Raw genomic sequence first — 18,100 nt, 5'->3', positions numbered from 1 at the left:
CTTCGCTTTTGGCCAACCGTAACTTTTGCTCTCCTTTGGCATTTGTTATTGTTAACGAAGGCACACACACATACAGCTACAGTTTTCGCCAGCTTATGTGTGTGTGCGTGAGTGTGTGGCATTGGGTTCAATGTAAGTGGGTGGAATGGTAGTGGGTGGGTGCTTGTTGGTTGCGGGTGCTCTTGGGCGATTTTGTGGGTGGCCGCCCGGCTTTGCCTCTTGCATTATTAATGCCCTGCGATGCTGCAGCTTGGTTTATTTTTCTCTCTCCGGTGCCGCGAAAATTGGAAAAGCATCCAACGATGGCGTCACCGAATGCAAATGTGAGTGTGAGCCCATTGGTGTGGGATAAACGACAAAGCTTTACGCACCCCGTGTAAAAAAGCTTTAAATTTTCGGTATTTTCTCGCACATTTTGCACAGTTTATATTATTTTAATGAATGAAATGGAAGCTAAGCGAGTGAGAGGGCCATAGGCGGTGGGTGGGAACAATTCCTTGGGGGCCAAACTGTGGCAAGGACATTGCTGCTGCAGTAGCAATTTGTCTGACTCTTGTGCAACCGAAAACATTTCCATGTACTTTCAATTAATTTAATGCAAGTGAAATGCAGATTTCCCAACGCCCACGCAAACAGGTGTGGCTAGCTTCCTTCCATGCCCTTTAATTCCGAATATTTGCGGGCAACATTTCCCGGAGGAGCACTTTCTGGCTTATGTGCCTGTCATTAGTTTTCCACACACACCACATATGTTCAACCTACTTTTTTGGTGCGGCCTGCCGCCACATAAATATGTATGAGGTTTTACTGGGCCCTTTAGTTTGGACAGCAGTGTTTGGCCCCCAAAAGTGTGGCAGACTCTTGGGCTCACAAGTGCTAAAAAAAATAAATTCATTTGAATCTTGACTGCGTCCTGCAATTAGCTAACTTTTGGTCCCAATCAGGAAAAAACTTTTGTGGGCATAAACCTTGAGCCAAAAGGGAAAGTTTCTTCAAACTTTCTCATTTAATACCATTAACAATGCTGAGTGGCATTTCGTTAGCTGGAAAGCACGTGCTTTCGATAGGCATAAAAGCGGAATGTTTTACCGCCATTTTTACGGCCCCAAAATAATGAAATTGTATGTTGCTGTATACGTATATCCTTTTCATCGCAGCAGGTTCGTAAACGCAGCGTCATTAATGTTTTTGTTTTGGCCATATCATGCACGTTACCATATCGGAAATTGGCCTGCGTAATCGCGCAGTATTAAGGAAACATCAGACATCAATTATGGATTCGACATGGTGCACGGACTTTTTTCTATCACAACTTTAGTCAATAAATCGAGCTCGATCAAGGCCAGTCATCAATTATTGAGACATGGGTCAGCAAGTGTCATATGGCACTAATAGCGCTGTCTCCTTTGCGCTTTCACTGTGCCCTTCTACTTTCTACTTTCCACTTGCTCACCTGTTGACTTTTTCTGACATTTCAGCGGTTCTATTTCCGTCCGACTGCACTGATGTTAAAAGTATATTGAAATATAGTATTCAGAAGAGAACAAAATATGGCTTACCGCTTTGGCTACTTTTATGAATGAAATCTATACATTTAAATACACTTTGGTATGAAAGCCTAATCTTTATTAAACTTTTTTTCACAAGCTTGAAATAAATCTTTGAATTTCTTATTCTAAACATTTTTCGCGTGTGTAGCTAAAGTTTTTTTTCGCAGTTCTTTCCTGCATTGTTGTTCTCAAGTCTTTTTCTGCCCTTTGGCTTATTGGCCCTATTTAGTTAGAAATGACGTCACTGCCGGCGAGCACAATCCCCATTCTATTCATGCGAAAGTGGGGGACATGGAGCTGTCTGGGTATCCCGCTGTTCTTAGCTTTGCCGGTTGCCGTCGCCGTTAGCGTTGCAACACTGTACCCCACTGTGCGGCTTTGTTGTGGTTGTGATTATCATGTTTACTCGGCACGCAATGAACCGAAACTAGACTTATCACAGGCCTAGGGTTTAATCGCATATCGTTTGCCAGGGCGTTACTTTTGGGTCCCCAGGTGGTCGTCCAGGCGAATATGAATGAATGAATATATATATATATATATATATATATTTATATGTAAATATGCTTCGCGCCAGACAAACGAGAGTCTTTCATCTGCGCCATATGGATCAGCTATTCATAATTAGCACATTCTGAGCTGTCAGAAAGCCAAACAAAACAAATCAAAACATCTGCCTCGAGTTACTCGAATTTCGATGGGAAATTCTTGAACTTTTTGCATTTTCCAACGCTGCACTGCTCTCGGATAAATGATTTTCCTCAATTTGTTTGCGACTCTGAATTATTCATGGAATTTCTTTTTACCATGCATACAATATTTTCTCGGTCACCACCACAAGCGGCGGTTTAGTAATTTTTTTTTGCGCTTCAGACCAAGAACTGAATTATGCATGGATTATTTATGCGAATTGTGTCCTTATTTGAATCGTGGTCTCCTTAAAAATGTACCGCAAGTGGAGGAGCATAGAACGAGGATTTACATTCGTGCCTCAATTCTATATGTAAATTGCGTATACGCAGCGTGAGCCCAACTGATGGACAGCTCGTTTGGCAGCTCATAAATGCAGCACATCTCCGATGGACTGTTGCTTAATTAACTGCCAGGATAATGACGATATTAAGTGGGATTATGCCAGCCGTTTTGATGGCCTGGCTTAAACTGATGCCTCATAAGAGTCTCTAAAGCAGGGATTACTCAATTTCTGTGTATAAACGAGTATGCCTGCCCTTAGGGAGGATACTGCCAGGATATGTGCGGCAGTTGGGGAGCCACAATATGCGCTGGCCCGAAGCTTTCATTTTAATTAACTGGGTTACCTTTGTGGGCCGGCCATTTCGGAGCCAAGTAATTACAACTCGACGGCGAACAACAGCCAAAAGGAAAAAATCCAGAGAGAAAAAGAAATAAACTAACTTTCCAAATTTCCCATTGGTGTGCTGCACTCCTGTCATTTAAACTGTGTTTTTGTATTGAAGGTCTCACACAAATTTCTTATATATCCCTAATGGACACTTCTTTTTAAACTTCACCAATATTTCCATTTTACAGTCGCTGGCAGAGTATGTACATAATTTATTTGTTTCTCTGTAAAAGAAAATGCGAATTGCAGCAAAAGAACTTGTCACTGCGGGAAAACTTATTTGTCCAGTGCCTCTTTTCCCCCTAGATATGTGTCGAAATCTTGCCAAGGGCACTCCTTTTGCAACTCCATCCTGACTTCATTCCCAGCTGCGTTTGAGCCAATTCCGACAATCAATTTATGCGTTCGTGCTCGAATTGCTATGTTCAATTTTACATTTGCCAATTTGCAGATGGCGGCTGCAGTTTCAATCAAGGAATACATTGGGCCCTAAACAGCGGGCGATGAAGGTGGGGAAGGGAAATGTTCATCTTAGGGATGAAAAGGGCAGACACCTCGAGGCCACCAGTGGCGACAGATTGCTTCCCCGATACCCCGATAGCTCTTGCCTTCTTGGTTGTTGATTTGTCAAATGGTCACATAAACAGGAACAAATTAATGGCAAAGTGGAAAAGAGAAGAGCTGAGAAATGAGCGCCATGTGATAATTAAAAACTATATCAGGCAAATAGCACGCGGCATCTAGACAGACTATATACTATATAGCATATAGAAACAGAAAAGAACCGAACAGAAGCGCCCAGTGTGTTGGCCACTTATTTTCATTTAGCCATGCCAACTGCCAACGATGTACTTGCGTGTCTCTGTGTGTCTCAGTGTGTGTGAGCGTTCATTGAAGTGTGAGTGTGTTAGTGTATGTGTGTGAACCGGAAGCGCAGCGGCATGCAAAGACGCCATAACTGCCATGACGAAACAGCAGCTGAAAATGAGGGTGGGGGTGGAGTGTCTGGGTGGTGGAATGGCCGTCGTAAAGTCCGCGGAACCTGTGCGTTTCAGAGGTTATCGGTCCTAACCCCTTGCTGACATGGCGCCAAAATCGAAGCGAGGGCGGTTCGATAAGTTCCGTGCTGCAAACGGATATCAGAAAGCTAACATTTACGTTTAGTTTCAAAGTTTTTAAACTGAAACTCATTAGTTTGACAAACTGTTAATATTTTATTTACAGTTTATTGATTAATTATTTCAAAAAGAACACACATTTGTCAAGGTCAGACTTATGTACATATGTATGTGTAAGTGCCCGTTGTCGTATTAAAATAGCCTTTATAGACATCATTGACCTTAAAGATTTTTCTATCGCGTACATGCCTTAACATTTGAACAAGTGTTATCCCACAAAAGCGGACAAACCAAAGATATTGTATATATAGGTTAGTAGACCATGATTTATGTATGTGCGTTTGTAAATGATTCTTAATGCCCTATTTGTCTGTTTTTCTTCACAAACAACTCGAGCACCCCATTGCCGTGGCAAAATTTATGCGCAAACTAATTTAGCCAAAGCCGCACTCAACCCGCATAAAAATAGCTGTCCAAATTGTGCGGCGTTGGCTTTTGAGAGCGACTCAGCTGCTCAAGTGGCAGCATTCAGTGGAGCTCGGCCATATACTCGTGGCTATATACAACACGCCAGCATCAAAGGGAGTTGGGCGGGACCAAAGGATAAGGGCTAAGGGATAACGGATTACGTGAGGAGGGCTGCTTTAAAATACAAAAATGTTAAACACACACGCGCAGCTGTCACAGGTGGAATGGTTCTAGTCAGCCAGGTGTCTTTGGTGGCTTATCAATGGCAATCGTGGGAGCCAAACATTTTTATTTCGCCAAAAAACACTTACACATCCTGACACACACACACAGTTCGCTGAATTTGTGTGAGTGAGGTCACCAAGACAAGTGCATGCGAATTCCGCGACTACATCCTCCTGCCTGCGCGCTTTTCCGAGTTTCCTTGCTGGCTGCTGGTACTCCTCGTGATTTTCCTATTCTCCCATTCAGGACTGGCCCTGCCGTTTTGCATTTGCAGTTGGCCAAATAATTTTTCACAACACACTGCACACGGTTAAACTTTTCCTGCTTTTATATCCCCTGCTATTTGCGGCACACACACGCGAGATGAATGGGTTTTTTCAGCGGGCGCAAATAGAGGAGCATGAACGGAGTCCTTCCAGAAATTCGCGTGGGAAACGGGCGGAGCGGGAAGTCCCTTTGATTTTACACAGAAACGCGCGTTTCGAGTGAGCGGGACGGAGAATCGCTCCGCAATGCCGTCCGCTGCCGTGGAGAATTTTCGCACAACTGAACGCTAGTCGAGAGCTTTTCCGCGCTTGCTGGGCTCCGAAAGCTTTTTGCGCCGAGCGAAAAGCGAAATTGAGTGCAATTCGGTCGAGTGGTTGCTCAAAAGAGCCGAAAGGACGAAGGGTCCTTCAAACGGGATAAACAAGCCAGGTAAACACCGATTGTCATTGGCGACAGGCTTTAAAACCTATAGCGAGAAACTTTGCTTTGCTGATCCTTTATTCATGGCAAATTCATTCGATTTAATCTCCTTGTAAGCTGTTGCAGATTTTTAAAGGATGTAAAAAAGAATGAATTAACATAGTTAATATTACATATGTAGGTATTATAAACAAATCAAAATTTTACAATTTACAATTTTAAAATCGAAAGCCAGCGAAATTCTAGCTAGTTCTAAAATTCTAATCATAATTGGTAGACATTGAATGCAGATCTGCAATCGGAGATAACCATCGTCACTTTGACTTCCTATAAACAATACCTTTGCGAGATTGTAAGAATACGAGAGGCATTCGATGAGACTTCAAACGAGAGATAACGCTTTTGACAGTTGACTCGACTGTTCGTTTTGCAGCCGAATAGAAGCCGATTGCCCGGCTTAAGTCGATTGCGGTTCGAGAACTCGCGATTCCAGAACCACTGATCAGTCAGTCGGGAGTTGTGCAGCCGGTAGGTCGTTGCTCCAGGATTTTAAGGCAGATTCGGAAGAAAGTTCTGCCAAAGTGTTTTAATATATCCAAAAATCTTCCAGTAACTGCATTTTTTGGGCAAACTATCGGCTGGTACGAGAGTTTTGATAAGGCAAGAAATCCAAAAGACCGGTAAGTGAGAATTCTGCATAGTCGGCTTGTGCGGCCGCTCCGCTGATTCGCGATCGCCATTATGGCAGGAAAACGAAACTACCGTTATCAGCTCGATTCCCAGTGCCTTGCACTTTATACTTTCGCTCTGCTTCCCCTACTTTTCCTTATCCCCCTTTCGCACCGCATTCCTCACTCGCCGAAGAGCAGACTTCTGCACTTCCATCTCGTTACACTGGCTAACAGGGTTTCGCTACGATTCATTCGAGTGCGGCATGTGTGTGGCCGAATGTTTTTAATTTTGCATTTTATGGGAGAGGAAGATACACTTTGATCCCGAGAACAAATTTTTGTGATAATTTTATTATTTTTGTTATTTTATTGAGAATTCGCGTATTTTCTGGGCGATGCAATAAGCGCTATAAATATCAAATAATTGAGTGTTATGCTTGTGTAACTTTATATTATACGCCAGATTTCTTTCATCGCGCCAAGAATGAGAATGGATGCTATCAATTTGAAAAGTAATTTATGTGTTCACAAGTGCGAGCAAACGATGGGCTAGCCTAGTGCTCGCGATAGGTATTATTTCAAATCACCAATAACCTAACTAGTAACCTCACCCACACAACGATTGCTCCGAGACGGAGATCTCCCGTAATCAACGATTGGAACTATTCCGCCGGCTTCAATCGTACAAAGTTCGGATCGTCTAATTATAAAATACTTAATTTGTTTTGATTTTTGTTGCTGATTCTGCAGCTAGGTCTTCTTAATTTTTTTGCCGTTAGTCATTGTCGGCGGAAGGCATTAGCTATACGTACATAGAGCGACTATAAGTTTTGCCAGACGGCAGCAACAAAAAACAAAAGCAATCCACCATCCGAAACTCAAACAAGTGCGAAGTTCCGATCCGCTCCGATAAGCAATCCACTTTCGGTTCCTCTGGCAGACGACCTCGGATCGTCAGGTTTATTAATAAGGTATTACCGTACTATCCGCTCGTTCAGCCCCTAATCACGCGGCAATCCCAAATTAATGGCAGCTCTAGTAATTGCAGAGAATTAAATCGCCATTAAGTCGAATTATAGACAAGATTGCATATTAAAGCCAAAAATTATACAGATGAAAGGTTCTAGTTCCAGTTGTTTATACATGACCGTATTATCCCACTAAAATAAATCCAATAAAATGTGCTTTTAAGAATCAGCAAGATGGCACAGGAGACGAAGACCGTGGCGGCAGCCAAAGACCAGAACCAGCGAGACCATATCGACGAGGAAGAAGTCATCGAACTCCACAAGTCACGCAGCTTTTACGATCGGGTTCGGGAACAGGCGGAGCGATTTGCCAGCACGCGAGTTGGCCAATTCGTGATCGAACGGGGCGATAAAGCGCTGGCGATGATCGAGGATACTGCCAAGTGGAGTCTTCCGCAAGGTGAGCAAATATCAAATACTATATCCGAAAATAAAAAAATCTAAAACTAAACTCAGTGACGAATGATAGGAAAGGTGATCATTAATATTATAATATTATATTATAATTATAGACAAGTCTTCTGCTCCCTTGGAACGCCCCCTGCCTTGGGCTCCATTCCTGATGCTTATCGTCCTGCTGCGGCTCACACGCATTTGGTTATCGGTTGGCGCCCTGATGATCGGCAATGGTCCAATATCTCCCACGGATATGGTCTACTTTATACAGACTAGACGCCGCAAGCTGCGGGCCATTCGGGTTCATGGCCTAAAGGTGATGAGACGGCGCCAGCAGGAGGTGTCCTACGGCAGTGGCAAAGGTATGACCCAGAAGCTCAATCAGTGGTTTTCCCGAGCCATGTGCCGTCCAGGAGTTCAGCAGGATAGCAGCAGTCGCCGTGTGTTTGTTCGCCATTCGGAGCAGGTCAGTTTGGGGATTGCAAAATACCTAATTCAAATAACTAATAAATGTATCTCCATATTTTGGGTACAGGGTCTAAGCAATTCCGTGGTTAAGCGCCCTCGGGAGGAGGACTGCAATGCCGATGCCGACCTGACCATTGACCAAATGCTGGCCAAGTATGCCAACGAGAACTCCGAAGATGACTCCGACTTTGTGCCCAATGAGGAGGAGGAGGAGAGCAGCAGCAGTAACAGCAGCGGGGACAGCGAATCCGAATCCGGTTCCAGCGAAGGAATAAGCAGCGGCGAGGTGGATGAGGTTGTCAGCCAGGTGGGATACACAAAAGCCTCTGACTAGTACCCCAATTAATCAAAATTATACCTTTAGGCCAAGCAGAAATCAGCTGGAGCGGTGGTGGAAAACGGAGTGCACAAGGCCGAGGAGAAGGAAAATGATAAGGGAAAACTGAACGTAACGACAAGCAGCAATGGCAACAACGACAAGGAGCAGGCGTAAGTTGCTGCTGCCCAGCCGGATGAAGATTGGAAACCTTCGCCAGGACACATGAGCGCCGCCGTGATGAACACCCGACTGTACAACAATGCCGTCGCTGCAGGTAACTCACGCGAGAATCGCTCCACGTCGTCCCAATTAACATTTTAACGTTAGTATTCTGTCTCTGTTTTTGTTACTCCGTGCATGTGTTCAAACACAACAGCCACCACTGATCCTGATCCCGATCCAGAACCTGACACTCAGCCTGAACCCGAAATCCCATCCGAACCTCCATCCCAGTCCCAACCCTCAACCGAAGAAACAGATGACGATGCAGAGGATAGTTGCAGCACCAGTGGCAGTAGTCAAACCGGGATCACTGTTTATCAGGTCGATGAAACCCAGCCAGATACCCAAGCTGGACAGATCCTCGAGGTTGCCGCCACGTTAACTGATGCACATCTATCCAACTATCCCACTGTTGACACCCTAACTCCTGCCACCTCCTCCGAAGACATATTCTATAGCCCTATCGGTGTGTGTTCTTCCATCAAAGTCTCTTCTGCTTGCTTACTGGCCCACTTAATGCTTTTAAGCATTTTTTAACTTAAATACTTATCTTTTACTATTTAGGTTCACCCACTTGCTTCAATACTAGCCTAGGAACCCAAGCTCTCCTCAAGAGGGCCAGCATTCAATCCGTCCTGGGCAAGTAATTAAAGAGCATTACCTGTTTGTAAACTGGCTAATATCACTGTGTTCCTCAGCCCACTCCACGCCCACGACGGAGGTGAGAGATCAACCCACTGAAGAGGCAAACCACTCGGTGCCTCAAACACCGGAGACCGGGAAAACTCAGCCCCAAACACCCAAGGAAGTCCATAATCAAAATCAGCAGCAAAATCAACAGCAGCGCCAACGCAATCATCCCCACCAACGCTATCGTGGACGCAATCGGCGCTAGTCCTTTGAAGGATATCCATATCATATCTTTTGAATTTCCTCTTAGCCAGCTAGCCATTCTTCTATTTTTTTTACATTCCCATATTGTTAGTAAATACTGCGAGTAAATCTCTGAACTTAACCGGTAATCTGTACTTGAGCTTAGGATAAACATATCACATTGAGTCATCAACTGGTTCCAATTTGAAGCGAATATCACCGCAGGGTGACAGGATAATGGTGCTCTCATAGTCAATCGGAGTTTCGGGCAGCCAGCTGACCTTGTAGCTTCGCAGGAGTCGCACCAGCAGCGTTTCGATCTCCAGCTCGGCAATCCTTTTGCCAATACAGGTGCGAGGTCCAAAGCCGAAAGGCAGGTATACGAAGGGGTTACGGGTTCGGGCCGCTGGACAAGCCTGGATATCCGGAGCTAAGTCGGTCTTGAGCCAGCGTTCCGGTATGAACTCGGAGCTCTGGGCAAAGTAGTTATCGTCGTTGGACAGCTCCAGGACACCCATCAGAACTCCAGTGCCACGCGGCACCTGATAGCCCGATAGCACTAGATCCTTGGGTGTTATGCGAAAGTTTCCCGGCGTAATGGATGTGATGCGCAGACCCTCCTTGATGCAGGCTCTCAGATAAGGCATGTTTTTGGTATTCTGATCCGTCAAGGAGTCCTTAGGGGTGGGCAATATGCGGAGAAGCTCTCGACGCAACTTCTCTTGCTTTGATGGATTGCGAGCCAAGTGATAGAGGATCGTCAGACAAGCTGATGATGTCTAAAGGAAAGCATTTAGTATTGAATCGTACCGAATATATTAATAATCATACCGTATCGATTCCAGCCATAAGCATGTCCATAACCATTGTCACAGCCACCTTCTTGTTGAGTTCCAGCAACTGCTCCAAAACGCATTTTGTCTTACCGTCTTCATTGTTACCAAAACCTTTCATAGCCGTCTCTATATAATTTGAGGTAATATCGGTAATATTGTCGTAGGTTTTGAGAAACTTCTTGAAGCCAGCGGTTTTATAAACAGTCCAAATGGAGGGCTGCACATCGAATTGGAAGCTATAGTTAAAAAAGTCCCCCATATGTTTAGCCAGGCGATCAGCATTGGGATCTGGATTATCACTAAGCAATCCCATGCGGGTGTTCAGAGCCACAAAGCTAATCGACTCGAAGGCCCACATCTTCAGCTCATTGTGAAAGTCAGTAGTCAGAGTGTGGCTCTCCGGATTCCTTTGAGTTTCCAATCTAAAAAGGGAAAATTCTTTTACATAAAATAATTTTGATATAAGTAACTCCTACTTGTCTATAAATTCCTTAGATATCTGGTCTAGTTGCGGTAGATTTTGCCGGACATTCTGAACTTTCATAAGAACGGGGTTCACCTTGTTGCGAATATCAGCCCATTCCTGACCCTGACTGAAAATATATACATATAGATTTAAAGATATTATCCTTAAGATATATATGTTGTGTAGCTTACTCAGATGCCAGACCGCCAACACCTTTGAAGACATCAGGTCTGTGCACCTTGCGATAGTAGTTCAAGCTCTCCAGACCGATGCGAATCGGCCAAACACCCTCGTTGCGGTAGGTCATCTCGAAGTCCTCTGGATTGTAAGTGAAGACTACGTTCGGTTTACCCATCATTCCGGGAATGCAGTATATATCGCCGTACATTTCTCTCATCACGCGGTTCATTTGAATCAAGTTTGTGTTGCGAAGTGCTCCTGTGGAATTATTGGGTAATATTTAGATAAGATATGCTATAAAATCTTAAACGAAATAGTTTACCGCCTGGCATAAAAAAGGATAGCATTCGTAGGGGGCTGGGACCCGGTATTTCTCCATACGGCCTGGCCTGTTGCCATTTCTCATCTATGCGAGGCGTCGCAGTGTCCGCAAGTTCCAACTGGGTCTGCGAAAAGATATAGCCATTGTTTGTAAACAAATTTGTGGTCTTTAAAAGCTCTTGCTCTTTTTGCCAACTTCTTACCTGCTGACTGAGTGTGCCACTAATAGATAAGTTCCTATCAAGCCACAGCTGATTGCCCGATACGTTCCGGTAGATAATTTTATTAGAATATTTCCACATTCTAAGTCCCTTTAATCGGCAACTGGTTTAAATTGGTATATATTATTTATATACTATACAAAAGCATATAATTAGAAAATAAACGGGGCTGGGCTTGACTGCAACCGGTGGCGAGAATTTGCCAACTGAAACTGAATCCAGAGAAGAAGGTATCACGCCGATTAAGCTTTTTCTCTAGAAATTAGAATGTTAGCTTTTCCGTACACTGCAAGCATAGGTCTTAAGTTTACATCAAAACTATTCAAATTGAATACATCAAGTTTTTCTTCATAATCTATATGCCTATGCATTCTACACCATATGAAATAGATGTATTTTACTGTAAACTTACACAGGTTTGTGTCCAAGACCTGAGCAAGCTTTCTACCCAAAACATACATGTGTGTAAAATGTATAAGTCGAATGCCTCAGAAATAAAATAGCCAACATATTTTCCGTTTTTCGAATTACATTTATTTATTGCATGCGTAAAATTTTCCATAGCATAAAATGTTGATTCTTGTTGGTTTTCTTACAATTTGTTGAATTTCTATACGATTTTGTTTCGTTATTAGTTGGTTTATTTTTGTGTTTTTTTTTTTTAATTTTTGAATATTTTGTATATGTATGTACATTGAAAGTTTGAATAAGTTGTAAGAGTTGAGTTATCATTAGAGTTTAAGTTAAAGTTAAAGAAATAGAGAGTTGATTTTTAAGGTACATTATAGTTGTTGAGTTTTGCACGTTCAATTTAAGTAGACAATACATCAATAATATCAATTATATCAATATATCAATATCAATGGAGGATCTAGAGTTGAGTTAAACTTTTGATATGTATTTCGTATGCAATTGGCTTAGTTCAAGTTAGAGGACAAAATGTGACTACAAATTGCTCTTTGAGTATATTAATATATAATTTCGCATTACTATAATATATTTTAAAACGGAAATTGGTTCCATTTCGGTTATCTTTCCTGGATTTCGGTTAATGTACTTTTCGCATCTGTATAAAAATATAAACAAATTAGAAATGTTCGTTGTCTTTGCTACTACATTTGCTTTCGGTTGGTTTACAGAATTCAAAACAACTCAGTGACTGACTTAAAAAAAATGTAGGAGAATAAAATATTCTGCGGAGGACCTTCAGTCTTGCTTTGAATTTATATTGCTTGGTTTGTTTCATTCCTTTCGTGGTTCCATTGTCGTTAGGAGATCAGCATTGGATGTATATAAGGAGATACACTGTAAAAACAAGATTTATACATTCCATAGTCTATTTTCTGTTTAGTATTGATTAAGCGCTAGTCGAGTTCTGTGCTGAAGATCCCTATGAACTGGTACTCGAACCAAAGGGGTATTAATACGTACACATATCTCCATGAAAGAGTGTGTATAAGTTGGTGTAAACCGAAATTGGATGGATCGTCACGGAAAGTATTAGCCTAGGTTGAGTTTTTCACATTGAGTTTGATATGCATATGAAATGTTTAAACGTTAGCCAAACAGCTGGTAAGTGTATGTATATATATATGTATATATTATGTGTAACTATAGGTAGAGTTGCCGTAATTGATATGCTTTTCTCTCTTTAGGAATATAAAATAATCTGGCTTAAAAATGCATTAAAAAACTATCTTTGATAAACCTATCACTAAGTGGGTGCAGTATAATTATCTAAACAGACATAACTATTTTTTGGTTTAGGCAGTGCGATATTAACCTAGAATACGGCTATATTCAACTAGAAGTTTGTCTATGACGATTCCGTGACACATCGCGCACTACAAACTAGGTCAAAATCAAAGTCATTTACAACAAATTTGATGCTCGACTTACTGTCTACGATACGTTTGTATATAATATATATGTATATATATATATTTGCTTGTATATTTACTTTTTTTTGTATATTTGCCGACGTTTGCAGCTGATATGTTTCGATTTCATGGTTGGTTTAGCTTTTGATATGTAACATACGCACCAATTGCATTAGTTCAATCATTTTCAGTATTCAAGTTGCTTGAGGACCTCGAGTACCCCTGATATGTATTTATGTTGTGTATAAACTACACTATATTAAACTATACTATGCTATGATAAATGTGATATGTTTAGTTTTGTTCATGTTTCTGTACGCACACATTTAATTCAGCCGACTGTTAGTCTAAATACATTTTTAATTGCCACTTCACTCCTCATTTCCATATCTCTCACTCTCTCCCTCCCACCCATAATCATAACATATCCACAAGCAGCAATCGCAATCATTTTCAATTTGTCCTATGCTTACATGCTATAAAATCACATTTAGTTGCTTAATTAATTTTTATCCTCTCGAACACTCCGATTCACTCACACACACGCACGCACGCACGAGGAGAGAGAATGAGTATGTAGAACACAAGCAGACGTAGAAAACGTGTAACCTTCGAACATCATGTAGATATTGCTTTTCATTTCGCTATATATATACTGTATGTATATATATATACACGACATGTATGCCCCATTCATGCACACACATTTTCATGGCCTGCTGCACAGCAAAATGCGTGCAGTTTATTTTACTATATATTTTTTATATGCGGATCCTTGTTCCTTCGCTTGTTCTTTGCTCCTGCAAAGGCAAATTTGCATGTGGTGATGGTGATTGTGATGGGGATCGCAGTGGGATGGTGGGCGGTGGGGCTGGCCTGGGAAAATAGGAATGCAATTTTTCAATACGCGCACATAATTGAACTGTCAGAGTAGCTCGACTCGGCCAGGCAGAAATACTGCGCTCCGCCTCCCGCAAAAGTATGCAACGGAAAAGGGCAAATGAAAGTCCTGGATAACTTTGCTCGTTTTTTTCCATCAGCCGCTCTTGCCTGTAATTAAATTGGCTGCACTGTGACCCAAACGTTTGACCAACAGCAGATTTATGGGCAGCCAGGCCAGCGAAGAGCTCTCCATTTGCCAGCCAATTTGGCCACGATGAGATTACTCCTCCGGCCAGCCGAGATCCTCGCCGACCAGCTCGTAGAATCGCTGATTGTACTCGGCGAAGAACTTTCGCAATCTGGAGACCACCACGGGATCCACATGCGGATGCTTCCTGCCCTTCGTCTCCCGGAGGCAGCGATCCCCGTTGTCGTAGCGCAGACAGTAGAAGCCCTTGGTCTCGTTGAAGTAGAAGTGCTCGCTATTCACACGATGCTCAATGCCTGGAATCGAGAACAAAGAATAAAATAATCATAATACAAACTAGTTTTCAAGCATTTAAAGGTATCATTTACAGTTGAATAACAAACATAGCTGCAATCACAAAGCGCACTTCAAAAGTTACTCACCCAAGAAAGCCTCGATGCGTTTCAGCTGAGAAACCGGATCTTCGATGAGGCGATCCCCATTGACCACCAGCAGCTGCTCCCGCGGAAAGACCTCCAGCCAGCGATGGAGGTGGACATGGTACATGGAGATGCTGAGCGGTCGATAAGCCTCGTTAACGGTGCCATTGGGAAATATGGCCAGCTCCTCAAAGGACCTGCGAACGGGGTGAAAGGAGGCAAGGGGATTTAAATCTTCCTTTCGACAAGGATGGCAAATTGAATTGCCAGCAGCTGCAAATGAGCAGCTCCCACTACCCACTCCAGCCAGCTCCACGACCATGTTAAACAGAGTCCTTGGCTCCTTTGCTTGCCTCCCCCCACACACCCTCTGTCAACAAGTGAGCCCGCAACAAGAAAGTTTCACCATCGGCGCGACAGAGACAGAAGCAGCCAGAGCCAAGGACAAGAGTCGCATTTTGGGCAACTTTCATTTGCAGTTTGCATTTCATTTGCATGTCAAGCAGCAGCGGAAGGGGACAAACGGGAGTGCGGACACGGGACATGGAGCACTGGGCACGGGGAAATGCCTCAGTTCGGTTAACTTACTTGGCTGCCATTTGGGCGGCGCTCGCCATTGGCGACATTGTAGTCGTGGTCATCGCAGCTCCAGCGACACCACCGCCACTGCCCAACGCCTGTCTCCTGACCAAAGACGAAGATACCGTTTTGCCTTTGGTCTCCTTGGCGCCCGCCCCGCTGCCACCCAACAGTGCATTGTCATAGCCACGGGCCGACTGCAGTTTGGCATACAGCAGTGATTGTGTTGGCATCTTGGCAGCTGCGGTCCCGCTTCCCCCACCACCACCAGCACCACCACCACCTGCCCCACCGCCAGAACTCTCCTTCGGACTCGGTGGATCCTTCTCGGCCAACGGCAGAATGGCGGTGGCCGCATGGCTACGCAGCTGCGTGTAGTCCGAAATGGCCCGGGTCACCGGCTCCCGGACAATCAGGAGCAGCTTGATGCTCGCATTCATGGCCCGTACGCGTTCCGGTACCTGAAATGTATGAAAAGTTAAGAAACACATTTACCCAGCATTTTAAATTATTTAATGAAAGGAAAATATGTAGGTAAGTTCACTGGAAGGTGGAATCTGTTGAGTTCCTTATAAAATGTTTACGCTCGAAGAACGATCGATTAGGATTAGTCTTGTCTAATTAAATATGTACGCTTTATTCAGTATGGCTAATTAAACAAAAGTATTGCATTTCCAGCTAATATAAAATACAATAAGCCAATAAGAGGCGAAAACTTATTATTATCCGCATTTTGCCCAAAACTAATAGTTTTTTCGCTATTATTTTATGCAAATATTAAAACAACCAATCATTTATGGAACAAAAACACTATATAAAAGAAAATTGCACGCGGTAAAACGCGCATGATAAAGGATATAATTAAGTTGGCACAAGTTGAACGGAAAAACGATATTTAATCAAAATAAATAGTGTGTGCTTTAACTTTTAAAGAAATAAAGTGCAGTTGGAAATATTAATGCGTGTTTCTTTTGCAGTTTTTTTCGATATTTTCTCAAGGTGGACAGTGTGTAAAGCTGGCATCTGATGCTGTGCCTTCACCTTCTGTTCCAATTAATGAATTTATGCCGGATACCTACCAACAATCGATAATAATTGCAAACTCTGGCTGCTACATTTTCAGAGGAGCTTGGTCGCCACACCCTCCAGCCCCTTCCCCCTTTTGTTGCCTTTAATTTGCAGCCTTTTGTGGCAGCCACGCCCACCCGTCGCCGTTCCCCTGTCCGCCCCCTGCTGTTGCACTTCCGCAGCAAGTGTGCTGTGAACAATTTAATTAAGCCGGAAAATATTGCCGTACAATGTTGGCGGAACGAGTCCGTTGTCGACTACGGCGGGGTCCTTGAATTTGCCACGTTGTATAAATAGCCCCGCAAATGGGCGGAACGAGCCGAGTAAATAAACTTAATCAATTTCAATAAGAGCCACCAGGCCGTGCAACAAGTTCATAACTTTTTTGTGTTTCTCAATATTGTTTTTTGTTTGCTTTTGCTTTTGCCTTGGTCGCCTGGCCACTCAAGCGTTTCAGAATTATTCACGTTGATGAACCGTTTGCAGTTCGCATTTGGCCCCCTGGGAATATGCATTTCGCTGAATCTTTAATGCGGCCAAAATGCATCTGACATATCAGAAAGGGAGCAGATCGAGGGTTACAGTTTGAGGCCAAAGTGCACCCTTGGGAGCTGAATGCATTATTTATGCTGCTCCACAGGATAATTTGACATTTTGCGCTGAGGGAGCTACGTTTCGGTGGCATTAGTTGGGGCCAACTTCCCCCACCAGTTCCATCTCAATAAATATTAATAACAACATTAATGAAGATTTATGCGAATCAGTGGAGTGGGAGCTATGCCATCTATCCGCGCATCAAAGTGCCAGACAAATTGAAATGCTGCATCAGCTGCAGTTGAGCCACGGCGACGAGGCAGTTAAAAATCGAAATGAAACTGGATAAAATATTGCCCTGTCAGGAGGAGATTGGATGCGAGGCAAGTTCGTCCACCCACTTGGCCCACTTCGTTCACCTTGGGCCGTGTGTGGCACATGCAACTTCCGGCTCGCAGCGAAATTGCATCAGGCCAAAAACCCAATTTTGTGACACTCTGCGGGCTGGGCAACAAATACAAGGCGACCGGAAAAGAAACAATAATAAAACCTGGCCCAAAAAGCGATTCAGTTCGGGTGTTAGACGTTGCCGTTTGCCAAATGAATTTGCAAACATTTCCGCTCCGGCTCCCGACATGGACACGGAAATTGGCTGGGACATGGCCAGCGTTTCAGTTTAATTTGATAGATGGCCAGGCAGCAGGAGTAGTAGCAGTAGTGGTAGCAATAGTACCACGTCCATGCCGGCAGACAGTTAATTAATAATTACGGACAGGCCGAGAGAAAGGCAATCCTAATTGCCAATTAGAGATCAAAGCGAAACCAAATAAAAATGTCCAGGAACACTCACCTCTGGCGACACAAAGTAGCTGGGACTCTTCTCGATGGTTATCTGGCCACGGAACGAGTGTGGCATCTTCTTGCGGTACCACTCCAGACCCTTCAGGTAGTTCTCGTCCCGGTCGAAGAAGTGCACCTCGCCGCCGGCCTTCTGGATCCGCGGATGCAGGTAGAGCATCTCCAGCAACGCCCGTGTTCCACACTTTCGCACACCGATGATGAGTGCCTGGGTGCGGAAGTCGAGCCAAAAGAACACGAACATGCAAATTGCAGCAATT

The 18,100-nt window shown here is 43.6% G+C and overlaps 3 protein-coding genes across 5 annotated transcripts in view; 1 reads left to right on the top strand and 2 right to left on the bottom strand.

Moving 5' to 3' along the window:
• Positions 1–5,892: 5,892 nt before the first annotated feature.
• On the top strand, positions 5,893–9,530 carry LOC6735172 (RNA polymerase II degradation factor 1). The gene is given in 8 exon segments (XM_039292410.2): positions 5,893–6,091; positions 7,275–7,510; positions 7,623–7,972; positions 8,042–8,281; positions 8,339–8,567; positions 8,670–8,981; positions 9,080–9,154; positions 9,214–9,530. Coding segments are annotated over 7 exon segments (1,629 nt in total). The 5' UTR covers positions 5,893–6,091; positions 7,275–7,284; the 3' UTR covers positions 9,411–9,530.
• Positions 9,518–11,620, bottom strand: LOC6735171 (probable cytochrome P450 12b2, mitochondrial). The gene is made up of 6 exons (XM_016168439.2): positions 11,395–11,620; positions 11,193–11,316; positions 10,882–11,128; positions 10,701–10,817; positions 10,220–10,646; positions 9,518–10,167 (listed from the first exon to the last, which is right to left on the bottom strand). Exons 1-6 carry the CDS (start codon positions 11,491–11,493, stop codon positions 9,565–9,567), a joined length of 1,617 nt encoding a protein of 538 aa, XP_016028454.1. The 5' UTR covers positions 11,494–11,620; the 3' UTR covers positions 9,518–9,564.
• A 303-nt stretch (positions 11,621–11,923) lies between these two features.
• The window catches only part of LOC6735170 (centrosomal and chromosomal factor), a 44,978-nt gene continuing 38,801 nt past the window's right edge, over positions 11,924–18,100 (bottom strand). For all 3 annotated transcript variants that reach the window (XM_039292407.2, XM_039292406.2, XM_039292409.2), the window contains 4 exons: positions 17,833–18,048; positions 15,390–15,841; positions 14,805–14,998; positions 11,924–14,678 (listed from right to left, as the gene is read on the bottom strand). In XM_039292407.2, the coding sequence (XP_039148341.1) occupies positions 14,455–14,678; positions 14,805–14,998; positions 15,390–15,841; positions 17,833–18,048 (1,086 nt within the window). In that variant the 3' untranslated portion in view covers positions 11,924–14,454. The remainder of the gene's footprint in view (positions 14,679–14,804; positions 14,999–15,389; positions 15,842–17,832; positions 18,049–18,100) is intronic.

Source organism: Drosophila simulans, chromosome 2R (genome assembly GCF_016746395.2).
Source record: "Drosophila simulans strain w501 chromosome 2R, Prin_Dsim_3.1, whole genome shotgun sequence".
Taxonomy (NCBI): Eukaryota; Metazoa; Arthropoda; class Insecta; order Diptera; family Drosophilidae; genus Drosophila; species Drosophila simulans.
This window is presented reverse-complemented; position numbering and strand designations above follow the sequence as displayed.